The sequence below is a fragment of the Cydia amplana genome, chromosome 5, assembly GCF_948474715.1.
Source record: "Cydia amplana chromosome 5, ilCydAmpl1.1, whole genome shotgun sequence".
NCBI lineage: Eukaryota > Metazoa > Arthropoda > Insecta > Lepidoptera > Tortricidae > Cydia > Cydia amplana.
The window spans coordinates 20,220,398-20,240,076 of NC_086073.1; the positions used below are offsets into that span (position 1 = coordinate 20,220,398).

General features: G+C 41.3%; 2 protein-coding genes across 2 annotated transcripts in view; one reads left to right on the forward strand and one right to left on the reverse strand.

Annotated features, from left to right (window-relative positions):
- Window positions 1–19,679, reverse strand: part of LOC134648334 (mediator of DNA damage checkpoint protein 1-like) — a 139,761-nt gene that overhangs the window by 36,333 nt on the left and 83,749 nt on the right. The window lies entirely within an intron of this gene.
- The window catches only part of LOC134648294 (uncharacterized), a 42,802-nt gene that overhangs the window by 21,186 nt on the left and 1,937 nt on the right, over window positions 1–19,679 (forward strand). The window contains exons 21-41 of the mRNA XM_063502784.1: window positions 287–417; window positions 1,572–1,729; window positions 2,672–2,729; window positions 3,387–3,511; window positions 5,095–5,252; window positions 5,732–5,858; window positions 6,432–6,562; window positions 7,044–7,190; window positions 7,795–7,936; window positions 8,884–9,019; window positions 9,208–9,413; window positions 10,157–10,334; window positions 11,602–11,703; window positions 12,115–12,308; window positions 12,998–13,124; window positions 14,207–14,384; window positions 15,299–15,408; window positions 16,769–16,900; window positions 17,729–17,902; window positions 18,695–18,773; window positions 19,217–19,365. Of these exons, the coding sequence (XP_063358854.1) occupies window positions 287–417; window positions 1,572–1,729; window positions 2,672–2,729; window positions 3,387–3,511; window positions 5,095–5,252; window positions 5,732–5,858; window positions 6,432–6,562; window positions 7,044–7,190; window positions 7,795–7,936; window positions 8,884–9,019; window positions 9,208–9,413; window positions 10,157–10,334; window positions 11,602–11,703; window positions 12,115–12,308; window positions 12,998–13,124; window positions 14,207–14,384; window positions 15,299–15,408; window positions 16,769–16,900; window positions 17,729–17,902; window positions 18,695–18,773; window positions 19,217–19,365 (2,942 nt within the window). The remainder of the gene's footprint in view (window positions 1–286; window positions 418–1,571; window positions 1,730–2,671; window positions 2,730–3,386; window positions 3,512–5,094; window positions 5,253–5,731; window positions 5,859–6,431; window positions 6,563–7,043; window positions 7,191–7,794; window positions 7,937–8,883; window positions 9,020–9,207; window positions 9,414–10,156; window positions 10,335–11,601; window positions 11,704–12,114; window positions 12,309–12,997; window positions 13,125–14,206; window positions 14,385–15,298; window positions 15,409–16,768; window positions 16,901–17,728; window positions 17,903–18,694; window positions 18,774–19,216; window positions 19,366–19,679) is intronic.

Here is a 19,679-nt window from a genome sequence, read left to right on the forward strand (position 1 = left end):
GTTTATAATGGCTATATGGTATTTGACTACTAGTGAAATCAGTTTCTTTTTTCGAACTATCAAAACGATTTGACTACTATGGAATTTATATTATTATGAAACACTAGCATGTGACATCACGATCAAATAACCTGCTCTTTATAGTTTTATACAGGTTTTAAAATATAAATTGTGTCTAAAAATAACTGCTCTCTACGTTTCTCTCTTCATCTTCTGATGTTGCTTTATTTCATGCATGGTATATAATAATAAATTATTTTAATTACAGTCAAATACCCTATTTCAGGTTTGCCAGCTTTCTACACGGTTCGAACAACGAGCCACGTGCTAGTGTTCGCCATCTCTAGGAAACATCTGGTAGAGGCGCTAGAGGTGCCTCGGATCAAACACGCCATCAACTTTGCTAAGGAGCAAGAAGTGAGTAGTCAAGTCCTTTCTTTGAATGCTGAAATAGGGAATATTACGCGAAACTCTACGTAGAGGGCGCCACTTTCACAGTCCATCACAATCTGAGGGTCTACCGCAAACAAGAGAGTCGAAATTTTGTTATCTAACCTCTATCACTCTTGTATATTCGAGCAATAAAGAGGCAGATAGCCGAGTTTCGATTTTCCCCGGTAGGTCCTTTGTATACAAACTTCCTTGATGTATCAATGTCATATTTTATTGTACCTATGTGAAAACTTGTCAAAAACAGTTTAAAGGCCTGTCCAGACGATAATTTTTAGGATTCCGTACCCAAAGGGTAAAAACGGGACCCTATTACTAAGACTCCGCTGTCCGTCCGTCCGTCCGTCCGTCTGTCACCACTGTATCTCACGAACCGTGATAGCTAGACAGTTGAAATTTTCACAGATGATGTATTTCTGTTGCCGCTATAACAACAAATAGTAAAAACAGAATAAAATAAAGATTTAAGTGGGGCTCCCATCCCATACAACAAACGTGATTTTTGACCGAAGTTAAGCAACGTCGGGCGGGGTCAGTACTTGGATGGGTAACCGTTTTTTTGCTTGTTTTGCTCTATTTTTTGTTGTTGGTGCGGAACCCTCCGTGCGCGAGTCCGACTCGCACTTGGCCGGTTTTTTTTCGCCAATCTGATTAAAATTGTCCGATCAAATCAAGTGGTGCTGACGCAAACACCAATTTGGCTATTTTCACCAATTTTAAATTTATAGCGATATTTGACCTCTCTAAATTAAAAAAAATGCCCCTACCGCGAATACTAGCGTCACAATTAAAACGAAGCACTATCAGAACAGGTTAGGTTAGGTTAGGTTAGGTTAGGACCTAACCTAACCTGTAAGACGCAGCGTAAGGGTCGCAGTTCTAACCTAACCGTTAGGTTAGAACTGCGACCCTTACGCTGCGTCTTACGTAAGCAAACAACTCGCGAAAGCGAAGTAAAGCGGCGCGGCGCGGCGCGGCGTGTTCGCAACGAGATCGCACACGTAGGACACTCCTAGGTATCAAATCGCTTCGTGTTCGCATGTTGTATGCCTACGTAGTATGCTGCGGTACAGCGGGTTCTTCCGTCCAGTCTAATTAATAATGGAAGTTGTTGTGTTTAGGAGTACAGCCGGCTGCAGATTCCTCGCGAGTCGTTCGTCTTCTATCAGCCGCCGCCGTCCGTCCCCAACAGGGAGCGCTTCAAATTGCGCAGGAAACATGAGGAGGACTTAGCGTTCCTCCAGCCGTTCAGGAATTATGGTTTCTTTTCTTTTTTTAAGTGAGTTCTTTTTGCGGCTAGGCTTAGATTTTGATTTGTCTCCCTAGTAAAGAAAGGTAGGGTAATTCGCCAGTAACTGGCCACCGGCCAATAACTGGCCACCATACAAAATGAATTCTGTTTTTAGATGAATATATAGAATCCATTTTTAGTTTAGGGTGGCCAGTTCCTAAACAGGTGGCCAGTTACTGGCGAATTACCCTATTTGACTGTATTTAAAATAAATTACTTTATCTACTCCATGAATGATATAAAGCACTGTGAGAAGACTAGAGAAGCGTAGACAGCAGTTATTTTTAGACACAATTTCTATTTTAATACTCATATCAGGGATCGGATACCGGTATTTTTTGTATGGGAACGGAAACGGTATTTTTTTGTTCTTTGCTAATTACTTCATTTCTAATTGGGCAATCTAATAATATGAAGTCGTAACCTAAAAACACAACTGAGTCCTACATTTTGAGTATAAAATAATTAGAAAAATATGGTTATTTCTAAGTTTTTGCAAAAAACCGGTTCCGATCCCTGACTCATATAAAACTATACAGAGTAAGTAATTTTATTGTGACGTCACATGCTAGTGTTTCATATAAATTACATTTCACAGTTCAACAATTCGTTTTGACAGTTCAGTTCGAAAATCGCCATCACACATATCGGAGCTGCAGAGGTGCTCTAAAATGTCTGAACACGCATTCAAACGCCTTGACAATAATAGAGACGTGTTCAGATATTTATGAGCACCTCGGCCGCTCCGATATATCTGATGGCGACTTTAGGAACGTGTCTTGCTTTTTCAGTCAGTCTCTCGGTACGAAAACTACTGAGGTTGACTGAAGTAGCATGACGCATGTCAAATACGAACATTTTCGAGAAAATACGATGGAAAACAACTATGCACTACATCTGCAGAAATACTTAATTAATCGATTGTTTCAGGAACTTGTTCCCTCGTTTCACGTTCCGGCCGGACAGCACCCTGCTCACTCGCTACGAGGTAGATCGGAGCTAACGGCTCGGCCACGACTTTGCGCGATCGGCGGCGGCGGCGGCAACCTTAGGTGGAAGGAAAGGTCCGATCGCTATGTCTCGCTTCAACTTATGGCCGCCGCCGCGCGATGTCGTAGCCGGGCTGTAAGACCTAGAGTTATTTTAGCAGTTTGGAATTTGGAACCTCCATAATTCCTTTATAGTTCAAAATTCGATTTTATTTTGCCCACAGGGCCACTTGCACCTTGCACCATTCACTAACCCAAGGTTAACCGGTTAAATCTGTAGTTACCATGGTGGCATGTTTGTCTACGGGGCTAGGACTTGTTTCCATTTGGCTACAGATGTAGTGCATAATGTAAGATGTTTTCCGTCGTATTTTCTCGGAAACGTTCGTATTTGTCATCCTAGTTCAGTCAATGTCAGTGCGTTTTGTACCGAGACTGGCTGAAATATCAAGAAATATCCGCGAAAATACGATGGAAAATATTTATGCACTACATCTGTACTTTTTCTTTCGTAACTGTCATTTATAATGTCAACCCCTAACTAGGGTTTGCAATCCGGATCCTAAATGTATGAAATTATCCGGATCTGGATCCGGCTCCGCGGATCTTCCCATACATTTCGGATCCGTCGTGCAAACCCTACCCCTAACCAACAGGTTTACCGCTCGTTCTGCGCAGTCGCAGGCTCGTTCATCTTCCCGTGCTACACATACATGGTCTTGCAGCTCCCCGCGTTGTATTACGTGTCGCTTGTACTCGACCTGTCGGCCTATGGCGACGTGTAAGTAGCATGTATGAATGAATGAATTTTCTCAAATTATTTTTATGCCTAAGACCCTGATCTGCATAAACAAAAGCCATTTCTTTTGTGCGAGCGGTGCCAGTGGGGACACTCCTGACTTCGGGCAAACTCGGCTCCGTTCGGCTCAGCATTGCTCCGAGCAATTATTAGGGTTGACACAACTTGACGTCCCTTTGCGTGCACGACCACAGATAAGATAATGACTTGATTTTTGAAAACCCTAAATAGCCGGAAGGGATAGTGCCGTTAAAGTTAGAAAGATATTATGATTCGACCCTGAATCGCTGTCAAACTTCGGCTTTGTAGGAAGTGTCCTTTCTGTACGGTAGTACTATTACGCATTCTGTGACGGTGGGCTACCGTGTTGAGCGCTTCCCAAAGAAACATTGTCGTTTAAAAAGCGGCTTTATCGTGGTGGTCTTAAGGTTCAAATCCACAAGAAATAGAAGTTTCACCTACATTCGTTTCATGGCTTGACCCACACTCATTGTACACAGAATTAGGGCTTGCAATTCGAATATTCGAATATTCGAATTTGTCGAATATTCGACCTGTTTTGATATTCGAATATTCGGGCGCTCAGGTTTCGAATATTCGAATATTTTTTATTACTATAAAAAATCTATTTCATCCACTGAAGTTACAGTTTCTGTGTGTTTTCCGGGTATTTACAGTGAATGAGGAACGGTATAGGTACCCAAATACGAAGGAAATAATATTTTTACTGTATTCCTCTCGATAGACTTCGCGAATACAGTGAAACCTAAGTCAATTTGAAAGAAAACGAAATCAAAAAGTATGTTATTTTTACGGTGCGTAAGTTTTAAGTTAAAGGGTCATTCTGTTTATTCAGTACAAGCGAATTTTTGAAGTCTAAACCTTGCCATGCCACTTATCAAATCAATCACAAATGATTAAAAACCAAACCTGCCCATCTAGGTAATCTAACCATGCACCTTTAGCTGACGAATAATCCACCCAGTAGTCAACTAACTTTTTCCCTTAAATATTATATAATTAGCCGACCAACAGGAATAGACACATGCCAAAACAAATAAAGTCAATAAAGATTCAAAATACAATGGAATTAAAGGTCTTTTTACAGGCTCCTGAGTGACTACAACTTAATTTTAATCGGAAAATAATTACCTACTAAAAATATCTTACATACCTAGGTGTTTGGATGGTTAAAGTTATATTATTTCACGCATGGACGCATTTATAATAAAAGTTTTATCTAGAAATATTGAATACTTACGTCTAATTTTGGCGTTTTACTTGTTTTTATAAATGTGGGCATCTCATAGTAGGATGATAAAATCTAGTCAATTAAGACTTAATGCAGAAATCCACTTAATTATTAAGTGCATTTCTGCAAAATATCATTAGTTTTAGCAATATGTGAAAAAAGCTTTTGAATAAAACGATAATAAACCGATTTCTCGTTCCTTTCCTTATTTTTTATAATATTCGAATAATTATTCGAATATTCGAATATGTCGTCAGAAAAAGTCGAATATTCGAATACCTAAAAGTTTCGAATATTTGCAATCCCTACACAGAATATTCCGCCTGTTCGTCGGCTTTTTTGACGAGCGAGGCATCCTGGTGTACCACCCGGCGAACACGGCCGCTCATTATCTTCGGGGCGCTTTCGTGTTGGATCTACTCGGCTGTCTACCATTGGAAGATCTGGAAGTGTCCATGAAGTATTCTTACGGTTAGTACATGGTATATCATACATAGTTTTTCGCCGACACAGTTTTCTGCTGTGTTGGGTGTTCCGGTGTAGGATTTGGCATGAACCGCCGAAATACCACTCTGATAGTATCTAGCAGCGGCCACGGCACACGCACTACTAACAAGCTGAAATGCGCTTAAAGGGGGGGGGGGGGGGCGAATGTGGGCGAAACTGTTCCTTTCGGGTATTCTCGGCTCTGTTCGGCACAGCAATTATTAAGAATTAGGGTTTGCACAACTTGACGTCCCTGAAAGTTTATATTCTTTACTATTACTTATTCTGTGGTAATGGCGCGATCGCAGATCTGAAAGTGTTCCAACTCGTAACGTATCTTCTTGCGAACATATTCCACCACAACGTCAGCACACACACACACACCACCATAATTGTACTTAACATATTTGTCAGAAAGATTAGATCCATTTTACTGACCCCGTCAACATGAGCTATTGTTACAGGTGACCTGTACCAGGTGACTGCAATGAAGCAAGTCCTGATGCTGAACAGGCTGCTCCAGCTGTACCGCCTGCCCGGGACCTTGGACATGCTCACCAGCTTCGTGGAGCGTCGGGACGTTATACTAGTGTACGTACCAACAATAAGAACCTTCTTTAACTTTTTGGAGAGCTTACTCAGATATTATATTAAAAGGATTTCGTTGAGTGTTCCATTTTTGAAAACTTTTGGCTGTAGCCAGTAGTCGTGCCTATCGTGTCATACGCCACACGTTAAAACATTGATGACGCGCCTGTCGTGCCATCCGCATCGAAACGGTTAAAGGTCTACCTTCCCATTCTAACAGGGTCTCATGTTGTACCATAATTTTGTAAGTTTAACCTGTATGTTTGTACAGTCGCTATCAGATATATCGGAGCGGCCGAGGTGCTAAAATATCTGTACACGCAATCTAGCACCTTGATAATAGAGGCGTATTCAGATATTTGTAAGCACCTTGGCCGCCCCGGTATATCTGATGGCGATTGTACCAACAAGAACGCAATAAAGATAATGATTACTATGATTGGGTATGATTAAAGGTCAACAACGCATTTCCAACCCTAGTGTTTTGGGAGTCCACGGGCGATGAGAATTAAAGTTACTGATGAAAACCATAACATTTTGTGAAAGGTTTGTTAAAACGTATTTATCCTCCTACAGACTCAAAATGATCCCCTTCTTCCTAACGATCTTGAATGTGCTGACCACTTGCCTGATCTTCTCGTCGGTGAGGATATACCACTCGGAGGACGGGACCCGGTGGGCCTTCGTGCCGTTTAGAGACCCCGGGGGCTCATGGATACACCTGTTTAATGACGCTTGTGAGCATGTTACTTCACCTCACCCCCGACGCAAAACGCATTTGACTTTGATCCTTATTCTCTCACTGATATATGTTAATTTGTTAAATATTGAGCAGTGGAGCCATAACCTTTGGCCTACTGTCGAGTGTGACAAATTAATACATATCAGTGAAAGAATAAAGGATCACAGTCAAATGGCGGTCTAACAGTTTTACGGCGTTATTCATTTAATAAACGTCTGCTAAGTTAATCAGCTGATGATCGTCGTTTGTCCCTCTCTATGGCATAACGACAGATAGGGACAAACGACGATCATCAACTGATTAAGTTAGCAGCCGTTTATGAATAACGCCATTAATCTTCTGTCGAAAGATGGCAGTAAATGTGCTGTGGCTACATAATTTACCATGACAGTTCTCTATACACTTTATTCTCTTTGGAAAAGTAATCGACCTTGTTTTGCCCTTAGACCGGTTCAACGTGACGGAGACTCCTTTCAACCTGCACCTGTGCTCCTACTTCTGGGTCGTGTATGAGGCGACCATGACTGGATATAACACCATCGCGCCCTCAAACCTTTACATCATGGCTGTGCTGTTCTGGAGTATGGTGATTGGTGAGGTGCCATTACTTAAATTTTTCCGTAACACTTTCGTTGTTCCGTGGGAGAAGTAGAAGAGGGAGTTGGAAGGGGTAGACCTCGGTAGACTTTTTCTGATCAGATCGGGGAAATCCTGAAGAAATGCCAGGTCAGAGCACCCTAAACCGGCGAGCGTGTATGAGAAATGTTATAAAAGTAACGGAAGCGAAAGAGGTATGTCAGGATCGTAGCACGTGGAAATCTGTGGTATTTGCCTACCCTTCCGGGAAACAAGCGTGATTTATATGTATGTATGTACTTTCGTTGTGACAATAAGTTACTGTCGCTATTAAATTAACCTGAATAAGTAGCTTTCAATCAATGCGAGTGTATTGATTACTTTGAAATGTAAATCTTTATTCTTCAATTTAGTCACATAACAATATTACACTTAATCGGCCATCAAAGTGTTCTGCGGCGGTAGCTCGGTCGCATTTTTATCGCTTGCCACCATGCCTGTCACGTTCTAACAATTATGTAAGTGCGGAAGTGGCGTGGCATAGTGACAGGCGATAAAAATGGAACCATGCTGCCACCGCTGGAATAGTAGTCTCGATAAATTGTAGATTTTTTTAAACAGGTTGTCTAACAACAATATACATGTCAGTGCGCATCATTAGTCTCCGGGCGAACGTAAACAGCACGCTGGCCGCCTACCACGAGCACATGAGGGACTTGCAGCAGTTCATGAAGCGGGAAAACCTTGGCCAGCAGATACAAAAGTAATATCTATTACAGATGTATAGGGTAATTCGCTAGTAACTGGCCACCGGCCAATAACTGGTCACCCTAAACTAAAAGTGAATTCTATTCACCTATAAACATAATTCATTTTAGTATAAGGTTTCAATAACTGGCCACAGCCTTCAATAACTAGCCAACTTATACTAAAATGAATTTTATTTATAGGTGAATAGAATTCATTTTTAGTTTAGGGTGGCCAGTTACTAACAGGTGGCCAGTTATTGGCGAATTACCCTACTTCGTTTTTTTAGCATTAGAAAATTCTACGCGATCTTGACGTGGCATTAATTTGAAAAACGATTTAAAAAATAAATCAGTAAACTTAAGAGTAAACTCATGAAAGCAAAATAATGTAAATAATCGTATATGATTCATAATTGTTACGTATTTGCCGAGACAATTTTTCAAAAGTGTTTTTCAATAAAAAGACACGTCAAGATAAAAAACGTACTATATATATATTAGTCCATAGTTCTTTTCCAGCGTACTTTTTTGGAAACCTTTGTATTTGTCATGCTATACTTCATGCCGAGACTGACTGAAATAGCGAGACACGGTCGTACGTTTCCGTGAAAATACGATGGAAAATCATTATGCATTACACCTGTATATAATTTTTTGGATTTGGACATAACAGAGCCGTCCAAAAACTTACCTTTTTTAGAAAAATTTCCTTGTCCCTGACAATACTCCCTTTTGCTTTTATTTTGTCATACAAAAAACTTATCCTACATTTTTATCCTTGAGTGAATAATAAATTTGTGCAGGTTTTGTCTGCCTTTCCGCTATTCTTGAGAGCAGTAGTATAGTTACTACTACTTACCTTCTTAGCATCGTTAATTTGTATCTCTACAAGACTTGTGTGATAAATTTGTGTGAGGTGTGCCAATAAAGAGTATTCTATCTATATTGGTTGCGATTACAGAGAAATAAAGGAACACTACGAATTCAACTGCACAAAAACTGATGGTATAGAGGCGCGCAATGTACTCAAGCTTTGCGATCAGATCACTCTGCGGAGCGACGCCATACTACACATATACGGACCTGCATTCGCTAAGGTAAATTCAACAGGATGCAAAATAGAGAGGTAGAATGCCGCAAGCGATCCCATGAACGCATATATCCTAGCTATAAATCCAGCGCTGGTCTATAACAACAACATAATTATGGTGATCAAGACAGACATGACGACATGAGGATTCGACATGTATAAAAAAGGCTCATATTTCCCAATATTCTCTTTAAGTGTCCCATCCTCTCCGATTGCGACGTATCGCTTCTTCGACTCTTGGGCCGGGCAGTCCGCAGCATCCATTTCCTCGAGGGCACCACCCTCTTCCAGGAGGATGACGTGATCCACCACCTGTACTTCGTGTACAGCGGCCAGCTGCAGCTGAGGACTACTGACTTGGCAGAAGGAGTTTCCAAGGTCACTAGACTTGGTGTCGGAAGGTGAGTTCAAGCTCTTTGTTTTCTTTCTATCTTTTATATCAAAGAACTTAGTGGAAGTGAATTGTAATAATGCTTTACTTTGGTGTTGGAACGAATGAACATTGCCCCTCCTAACATTACCCTTACATGAACATTGCCCTTAAGGCCTGTGCACACTGTTGCGTGTGCGTGACGTGCACGTGCGTGCCTTTAACCTCTCGTATCAGGCCTGTCAAATTTGATCATAGAAAAATTGACCTTGTCATTTAAAACAATAGATTTAAATTCCCACTCATGGATCCGTGTCAAAGCATACGAGGGGTTAACCACTGAAATACGAATATAGTAGTCGTAAAAGTCGCTACGGATGTAGTGCATAATTATTTTCCATCGTATTTTCATGGAAACGTACGAACGTGTCTTGCCATTTCAGTCAGTCTCGGTACAAAAGGTACTAAGGTTGACTGAAGCATGACAAATACGAACGTTTCCGAGAAAATACGATGGAAAACAATTACGCAGCGTACTACGTAGGCGGACAACACGCGAACGCGAAGCGACGCGATGCGGCGCGGGGTGAATTAATCCTTTGATACCTATAGAATTATCCTATGTGGGCGATCTCGTTGCGAACGCGAACGCCGTTGGCCCGTCGCGCCGCGCCGCTTCACTTCGCGTTCGCGAGTTGTTCACAACTTACGTAAGAGTAAGACGCAGCCTTATGCACTACATCTGCACGTACTTACTTACTTGCATGGTGGCAGCATGGCAGGCAACCTGTCGGACGCGGTGTCGTGGCGCGTGCGCTCGCGGCTGGTGGCCGTGGTGGCTGCCACAGACGTGCATCTACTCCGGATGCGCTCCAAGGCGTTCCATGACATCGTCCGGGACTGCTCCCCGGCGGTGCGGCAGCTTATGGCGAAGCACCGGCGGGAAAATGAGGTACTCAAAATACCGCCAGCAGTGCGGATGGATTTGCAGCAATTTTGCGCAAGAAAGCAGCGTCTCTGTTGAGCAGAACGAGGGACAGCCCGAACAGCATCCTAAAGATGATAGCTGATCATGTGTGTTGTCCTGTAATTAATGAAATAATTTTAAATGTAAAATCTAATTTAGTTTTTAAGTACTAACATTATTTTTAAGAATGTACTAACAAATATAAGATCGTGTTATCTTTACTGAATAAATAAAATTGAAATTGAAATTGAAGTGCAGTCAGCAGTATTTTCGCGCTTCAATACTGCATCCAGTCAATGCAATCGCATTACTGCAAGAAATATCAAATTTAATTTTACTATATGAATAGCCTTTTAGGATGTTTCTTGCAGTAATGCAGATTACTGCCGGCCGCATTGCTGCTATTAGATTGGCCTTTATAAATATGAACGACGGTTTCTCATGTAGTACTTTAATTTATTCAATTAAGTAAAAAAAGCGGCCAAGTGCGAGTCGGACTCGCCCATGAAGGGTTCCGTATTTAGGCGATTTATGACGTATAAAAAAAAACTACTTACTAGATCTCGTTCAAACCAATTTTCGGTGGAAGTTTACATGGTTATGTACATCATATATTTTTTTTAGTTTTATCATTCTCTTATTTTAGAAGTTACAGGGGGGGGGACACACATTTTACCACTTTGGAAGTGTCTCTCGCGCAAAGTATTCAGTTTAGAAAAAAATGATATTAGAAACCTCAATATCATTTTTGAAGACCTATCCATAAATACCCCACACGTATGGGTTTGATGAAAAAAAAATTTTTGAGTTTCAGTTCGAAGTATGGGGAACCCCAAAAATTTATTGTTTTTTTTCTATTTTTGTGTGAAAATCTTAATGCGGTTTACTGAATACATCTACTTACCAAGTTTCAACAGTATAGTTCTTATAGTTTCGGAGAAAAGTGGCTGTGACATACGGACGGACAGACAGACGGACAGACAGACAGACAGACATGACGAATCTATAAGGGTTCCGTTTTTTGCCATTTGGCTACGGAACCCTAAAAAAGACATGAACAGAAAGGATACATGTCGAAGGAATCGACCATAGAGCAAGAGAGCGAACACTCAGTGTTGCTATATGTAACATCTTCCCTTTTTTGAAAAGAGAAAACTATGTAGCCGACTACATAGTTTTCTCTGTTTTCCGGTGCCGACACCGGCAGCAATTTTTCCAAATAAATATGTGTTATCTTACTACGTTGTTTCAGTTTTGTATCATAGCTAATGCTACTAGTACGTGGAGGCGGCTGTCAAAGCCCCAGGAAGAAACATTCATCAAGCATCTTGCCATCAAGAGCGGCATAGTCCAGGTACCCTGTGTGGTCATTGACCTTCGTTTCATGGCTCCTCTACTCGATGGCTCATCATACTGGCCCACTAAGATGGGCCAGCATGTAGAGAGGGTAGTGGTGTCGAATGGCTTATGGCGCGGCGGGATGGCGATGGGATGGCCGATGGCCGCGATGTCGGTTTTTCGGCCGCATATCAAAGGTTAGTGGGCCAGTGATTGATGGCGCATCCTACGCATCATCGCTGGCTCACTATCATACATACATCACTGGCTCAGTGACCCAAAAAGGATGTTGGCCTCTGACACAAGAGAGCGCCACTCTGCCGTATCCTGCGCCACTTTGTTTAAACTCATTGACAAAGTTTTGCTATGAATTACGCATAACTAAAAATCTCTTTGCGATTGGCGCTAACTGAAAATGTATCCACAGGGATTCCTCATAATAACCTCCATGCTCTGCGTATACACGGACATGTACAACGCCGGTTTCCAGAACAACTCTGTACCGGTTCTGGCTTGGTTGTACACGCTGGACGTATGCTTTCTGGCCAAAATTGTGCTCTACTTCACGCTGCCACGACTTGTAGACCTACCTACTGAGGACCAGAGGAATGCCAAGATAACGTTAGTGTTTATACATTGGAATGAATGTCAAGTTATAATTATAATACTGGCTTTTGCCCGCGACTTCGTCTGCCTGGAATTAGTGACAGCAACTAAAGTAAGTATAGCGCCTGGATAATGCTAATAGCAATCGTTCAATTTGCCCATTGCTTACTTCAATTATTAGGCAATTCATTAACTCGTTCAATTCCACCCCCCATTACACTCTCTTCAGGGATGATTTCCGACATAAAAACTAATCCTATGTCCTTCCCCGGGGCTCAAACTATCTCTATGCCAAATTTCAACTAAATCGGTTCAACGGTTTAAGCGTGAAGAGGTAACAGACAGACAGGCAGACAAATAGACAGACAGATAGACATACTTTCTCATTTATAACATTAGTATGGATCACGTTACAAAGAAGCGACCAGAGCATGAGGGTGAGGAATTGAGGATACAACCAATCAAGGTTTTTTTTATTAGTGCCTAAATTTCTCTATCCTTTTTAATTTGAATTTCATTGGCAAATGAAAAGGTTGAATCATTATCTGCTTGTATCAACTTAGATATTCTCAGATATAGGTAGGTATAGCATAATATATCAGGGCAACGGCGAGGTCCCTCTTAAGGCGCGAGGCCGTGGGCGACGGCCCACTCGCCCACGCCTAGCTACGCCACGGAATATTGACAAATCTATATTAAAACAGATACTTCAAGAGCACGGAGTTCAAAATAGACGTGGCTTCGTTCGTGCCCATCGAGTTATTTTGCTTGTTGAAGACCGACCCCTGGCTCGTGCTGTCCTGTCTGCGTCTCAACAGGGTGCTGAGGCTTGTGAGTCTTTTATTTTGAAGCTTAACCCTTCAAGTGGCGTTCAAATTTAACGTAGATAAGTAGCTAGTAATGTAGAAGTATGTAGAAGAAGAAGACCGGAAACGTAACGATTGGATCCGAAGCAAGATCAAAGTTAGAGACATCGTGGCCGTCATAGCTCAGAGAGAGTGGACATGGGCGGGGCACATTGCGAGAATGGATTAGCTAAGGGTAACATTCCATTTCTGACCGCACAGGTGCACTACTGGGGCTGAACGCGTCGCTGTTACTGTCAATTTCCATAGTAAAATGAACAGTAGTGCAGCTGCGGTTGGAAATGGACTGTCACCTTAAGACGGATTCTACTTGACATTAAATGCTGCACACTTGTGCGGTGTGCGTCAGTTGTGCCTTTGGCGGTCAAAGAGTAAAACAAAAATTGAAGCGATAATGATCTACAATTCTACATAATGACACTCGCGGTAATGAGTTTGTTACGCCCACTTAATATTGTGTTGTCCATCTTCTAGTTTAACTTTTCCCATGGTGCGACCATGCCATGCCATGCTTATGCAGTTTTAGTTTCGCACGTCGCCGCTGGCGCTAGCAGTTGCAGGCAAGCGTTGACGCATGGTATGGTCGCGTTCATAATTTCTCGTCTATTATAAATCTTTGTCTATGTTTATGTTTTTCTTTTCTTTTTGTTTTGTTTGTATTCATAATTCGTTTTCATGTATAAATTTTTGTATTCTCTGTTTTCTTAATTACTTCTTCTGTGTATCTTTTGCAAATGTTTTAATATGTATCTTTTTGTGTTATCTGTCGTGGCATCACCGAATGGGCCCTACGGAAGACCAGCGCTGGCTTTATAGCTAGCATTATGCTGAGTTGGGTCCATTTCGTGATGCACACTTATTGTTCACTTCTGTTCTTGCTGTTGTTGTCTGTACATGTTCGTACATGTTTTGTGAACGTCACGAATAAAAATCTTTTATCTTTTTATCTTTTTTATCTTTATCATAATCTCCCTGATTATTACCTTTTCCATGTAGAAATTTTAGGTGACTTAAACATGTTTTAAAGATAAAATTGTATTGTTACAGTCAACCGTCTCCAAATACCTGAAACGCTACCAGAAGCGAGCCACAGAGAACCTGTTGTTCAGCACCTTGACTCTGTTCATGTGGTTTACTATTTTAATCCACTGTTTTACTTGTCTGTGGTTCTTCATTGGGCTTAGCGTAGACCGCGCTGAACCGGGACAATCTTGGAGGTATAACGGTAAATATAATTGTCTTATTTACTCGTATGATAATTATAAGGAGTAATGTTTTGAAAAGATGTTTCCCGCCGAGTATGTTGCCGGTCCCATATTGGGATACTCTCCTGCAATTGAGGGGGAATTTAAATCTTCTCGAGGCGGAGGGCGGAAAGAAAAGATTAAGCTAGTTAATTTTAATCTCTTAGAGATAAATTTAAGGAAATTGACATAATGACAGTGCACTATCAATACATTTATGATAATATTCTGTATGTACATAAAAATATTGTAAATTTTAGAAAAAATTGTGAAATTCATAATATTAATACTAGAAATAAACATAAGCTCGCAGTGCCCTTCACTCGGCTCCATAAAATTAAAAAATCATTAATGGGTAATTGTGTAAGATTTTATAATGAACTTCCAAACCATAATTACTGAATTATCTATTAATAAATTTAAGAATTAATGTAAAACGTAAACTTATTTCTAAAGCTTATTATACCACACAAGAGTACATGAATGATAAAACAACGATTCATTGTTATTCGAAATGATTAGTTGTTTATTAGGTATAATTAATTAATGATGAGGAAATTGATATTCCGATGTATGTACTTCTTTTGTTTTTTTTTTGTTTTTTTTTTATTTGACATTTAGATTTTATTTTAGAAACATTCTAGACTAGAATTTTATTTATACATTTTTTTTTCATGTTTGACGATCCTTTTGTGAAATTCTTAAATTTGTGTTAAATTTGATTTGTATAATAATCCAATATTATTAGGGAATAATAACATCAATAAATTGCTCTGATAATTAGCTTAAGATAATATACATGTTACGATTCATAAGTGCTTGTTGCTAGGCCTACATGAATAAAGTATATTTTGAGTGGATTTGAACATGTTTCTTCATGATTTTGTTTCTGCAGATACGGGGCACCCGTTATGCGACAACGAGTACGTCTGCAGCGTGCACTTCGTGCTGACAAGCTTCACTCACAACGGGGCTGCTGGCATTCAACCCAAGAAAAAGATTGAGGTGCGACTACACCTCGTTGTCGAAAAGACTACACGATCATTCTCTCTCCCTCTGTGGACGCTCCCTCGTGCTTGGGCTATAACCGCGAAAATCGAAGTTCGCAAATTGCGGGCATTTTTATCTGTCACTCTAATTACGCCTTCATTGAGCCCCCTCCACACTTGCGTTCGCGGGATCGCCCGCGATTCACGCAGTCTGGAGGGGGCTTTGGAGTAAAAGAGAAGGATCCCCGCAATTCGCGAATTTCGGTTTTCACGGTAGCCCCTCTGTTCATCGCGTCTCTGACTACCGAGCAAAAGTTCGTTGGCATCATATGATCATTACGTCTCTTTTTATTGTAAAACGCTTTTATAAAAACAGTAATAAAAAATTATAGGCTCGCGGCAAAGCGCTTGTAACTCCACTTATGTTGTAGGTGTCCATGGGCGATTCGCCTGTCCGTTTGCCTCCTATATCATCATAAGACTCATACCTAAGTTTTTGGCAAAAATTTCACCGCTGACTGTAGGTAGGTACTTATCTTTCCACAGGCAACTAATACTCATCGAGACATTTCTAAAAACCTCATAGACAATTAGGTTTCGTCGTTTTATCACAGAGTTCCTGACATTAGGCCACGACATGGAATGCTTTGGCATCGGTACAGACAACTGAGAGGAACGTGCTGCATTGAGACCCGAGTGGCATAGAGACCTATGCGTGGGAGTGAAAAAGCACGACGAAGTGTGGCTGGAAAACTTGAGACATAAAAGGACAGGTGTCATCGGGCTGGTAGCCTGGTCTCAGATCCAGAGGCTCAACAACCGCTGCACGCCCCACCCGGTGCATACTCAAACTCGGTACTCAATTAATGGCATACGCCTTAAGGAAAACCTGAGCCGCTTAAGACTTTCTTGACACGTAAACCGCACAGAGATAAGGAATGCACGGCCGATTGTGTACTCGAGTGGGAGCTATTGAGTTTTACCCGCTAATTTATTTCTTGTACTTGTAATTTTATATAAATATCGATTATCCCATGTATCACAACAATGCTTAACGTAAAATGTATCCACGAATGTCGTGTCGGTACAAACCCGATAGGGTTTCACGGCACTTTTCTGTTTGATTTATTATAAGATTTTAGTATAGAATAAATAAAAATAAAAAAAACAATACATGCGACTTGTGCGGCAAGAAGTGCGTGCAGCGATAGGCTTATATAGCCATAAGCGGAAATGCACTGGCCGTCTCAACCGCTCTTGACACATCGTTGCAAGTGCAACAATTGTCCGTCAGGGATACAGTGGCCATTGATGATATTAGGTACATTGCAATTTGCAAGTTCAATAAAAGCTTGTAAAAATAACCCTGTTTGCAGGTGGTGTATGTGTCAGCGCTCCTGATCATCTCCCAGCTGGCATACGTGGTGTACGTGGGGGAGTTCTCCCACATCGTGCATTACGCGTCTTTCCGCGCCTTCGGGTACTACGACAAATTTCTGGAACTTCAGGTTAAATTGGTGAAAATTATTCCTAAGTGGTAGACCTATCTTAGGCAATAAACGGGGCCCACTGATTAACAGTCGCCGGATGATATCGGCCTATCAGTTAGAACAAAAGGTTGACAGTTCCGAACAACTGACAGGCTGATATCGTCCGGCGGACTGTTAATCAGTGGGCCCCTTTAGTAAGAAATTATTATATTGTACTTAGTTAATTACGAACTAATTGAAAGGTTGACTGCGTGCGACCGATCTAAGTTTGGTCAAGCCTTTGTAAGGTTTGTTGCTGGTCCCATATTGCGATACCCTCCTTGAATTGAGGGGGGATTTAAATCTTCTCGAGGCAGGTAGGGTTGGAGCCGGTGTAGTTTTATTTGACGTTCATAAGCGCATTGTAATATGCCTACTTGGATAATAGTATTTTATGCAACCGTTGTTTAAGAGAGGTCAAAAAGGCGAGTGGCGTGAGTAACAATTTGAGGCGAAGACGAAAATTCTTAATAAAGATGCCACGAGTATTTGTTGACTCAGTTAAACAACCTTGCATACAATACTTTTTCTACTACCAAGCACTTACTTACGTACTTTGAAATAAAATTGTATAAGTAGGTAACAAAAATTTTTCATGACATCTAGTGGACTTCTACCTACGGTATATGTATACCTAAAGGAATGAATGAAACTAAAAAAAACATGTCTATGGTTCACTTATTTGTCAGAGATGGATGACATTTAAAATAAGGTTGGCAACAATGTATTTCATACAATATTTTTTTAAACCCCTGCTCTAGCTTAAACGCGATAGCATCTCGCGTTCTAGAATTTTTATTTTTTTAGGACTTCCTAAAGAACAATCGCGTATCACCAGCCCTGATCGCCCTGGTGAACAAGTACGCAGTGCTGCTGTGGCGAGCGGCGCGGGGAGAGCAAATGCCTCGGTTTCTAGCCGACGCGCCTCTTTGCCTCAAGTTAAAAGTCATGTGTCGAGTCTATAAGGATGTTGGAAATCAGGTAAAGGGCATAGTTGGGTTTGTAAAGCTAAGAGTACAGGTACTGGAAAACTATCTGATTCAGTCCATCACAGTCCATTCATCTTGCCGACAAAGCCGCCGAGGGACTGGACGCATTTGGCAGCTTAAAAACCTGAAGAAGAGAGGGAGTTTAGTTACCAAACGATATCATATCGGCAAAAAGAATAGAGTTTAATAGAGAGTTACTGTCATGGTAAATTATGTAGCCACAGTAAATTTACCGCCATCTTTTGACAGAAGATTAAAAGTGTTAAAACTGTTAGAACGCCATTTGATTTTGATCCTTATTCTTTGACTGATATGTGTTAATTTGTAAATTTTGAAATTAACGCCATCTAGCCGAGCATAGGCTAAAGGTTATGGCGCTATCGAAAAGATTGCACCTACGGGGGCACGCGGTAGGCCACATCTATAGAAATACTACCATCTATGATTGCACCATACCTTTGGCGTATGCTTCTTTTCAAAGAGAAGCACAGTATTTTTATAAATTCTTCTGTCTTAGATGGTTTATGACTTGCCTACTTCAATACATACTCGTACCTACTATAAAACAAAGTCCCCCGCCGCGTCTGTCTATACTCTATATGTATGTTCGTGATAAACGTTTTCGAGTTTACTGAACGGATTTTATGCTGTTTTCACCTATGAATAGTGATTCATGATAAAGGTTTAGGTGTATCATTTGTTAAGGTTTTGCGTAAATTGGTTGAACTACCCGTGCGAAGCCGCCGGGTCGCTAGATTTTAAGTAAAACATTTATTTATTCTAGCACCTCGTGTTCAAGAGCTGCGAGCCAGCACTGCTCCGTCACATGGTCGGCTATCTCCGACCGTACTACTACGACGAAGGTAAACCTAACAATAACAATTAGGTACTATATGTCTGGTATTAGTTTTCGTTGCTAGAAATAGTGTCGCCGAAAGTCCGTGTCGTTTTAAAATGAGAGCATAACTTCGATTGTATGGGATTGTGATGGGGACGGTCGCCATCAGATATATATCGGAGCGGCTAAGGCTCTCACAAATATCTGAACACGCCTCTGTTGTCAGGGAGTTAGAGTGCGTGTTCAGATATAGTGAACACCTTGGCCGCTCCGATATATCTGATGGCGACTCTACGGTTCGTGGTGACTCTTAGGCCTCTTTAAGACGGCGCGCGAACTCGTAAACGATTTTACATTGCGGACCATTGAGGTTACATCAATTTAGCCGACCGATCAAATGACGCAACGTAACGAAACTCGTATGCGAGTTCTTGCACCGTCTATATGAGCCCTTATTCGTATGCACAGATATGTACGTGGTGAAACAGGGTGAGATCACAAACTCGATGTACCTCGTACACACCGGCGAGGTCCAGGAGATCAGCGAGAACTACGACGATTACGAGGACGAAGGCGTGCAACGAAGGGTCTTTACCGCGGGAGAGTACTTTGGTATTGTGAGTGTAATGTACCTATGTACTGACGAATTTACGATCCAGGCGACCTAGCCAAGGTGACTATCGCTATCGCTTCGCCATCGAATCGCTTTGTGTCTCTCTATCACTCTTCAATATTAGTGCGACAATGACAGTTGCGCTTCGATCGCTACGAAGCGTAAGCGATTGGCATCTTGGCTACGCGGCCAGGGCCATACAGGTAGAATCTTATCAGGCTTTCATTTCAGAATTCTTTAACGATTATCGACTTCTGCTTCTGAAAAATCATACAGTGAAATCTTGATTCGAACTACTTTTTCGTAGAATTGTGATGT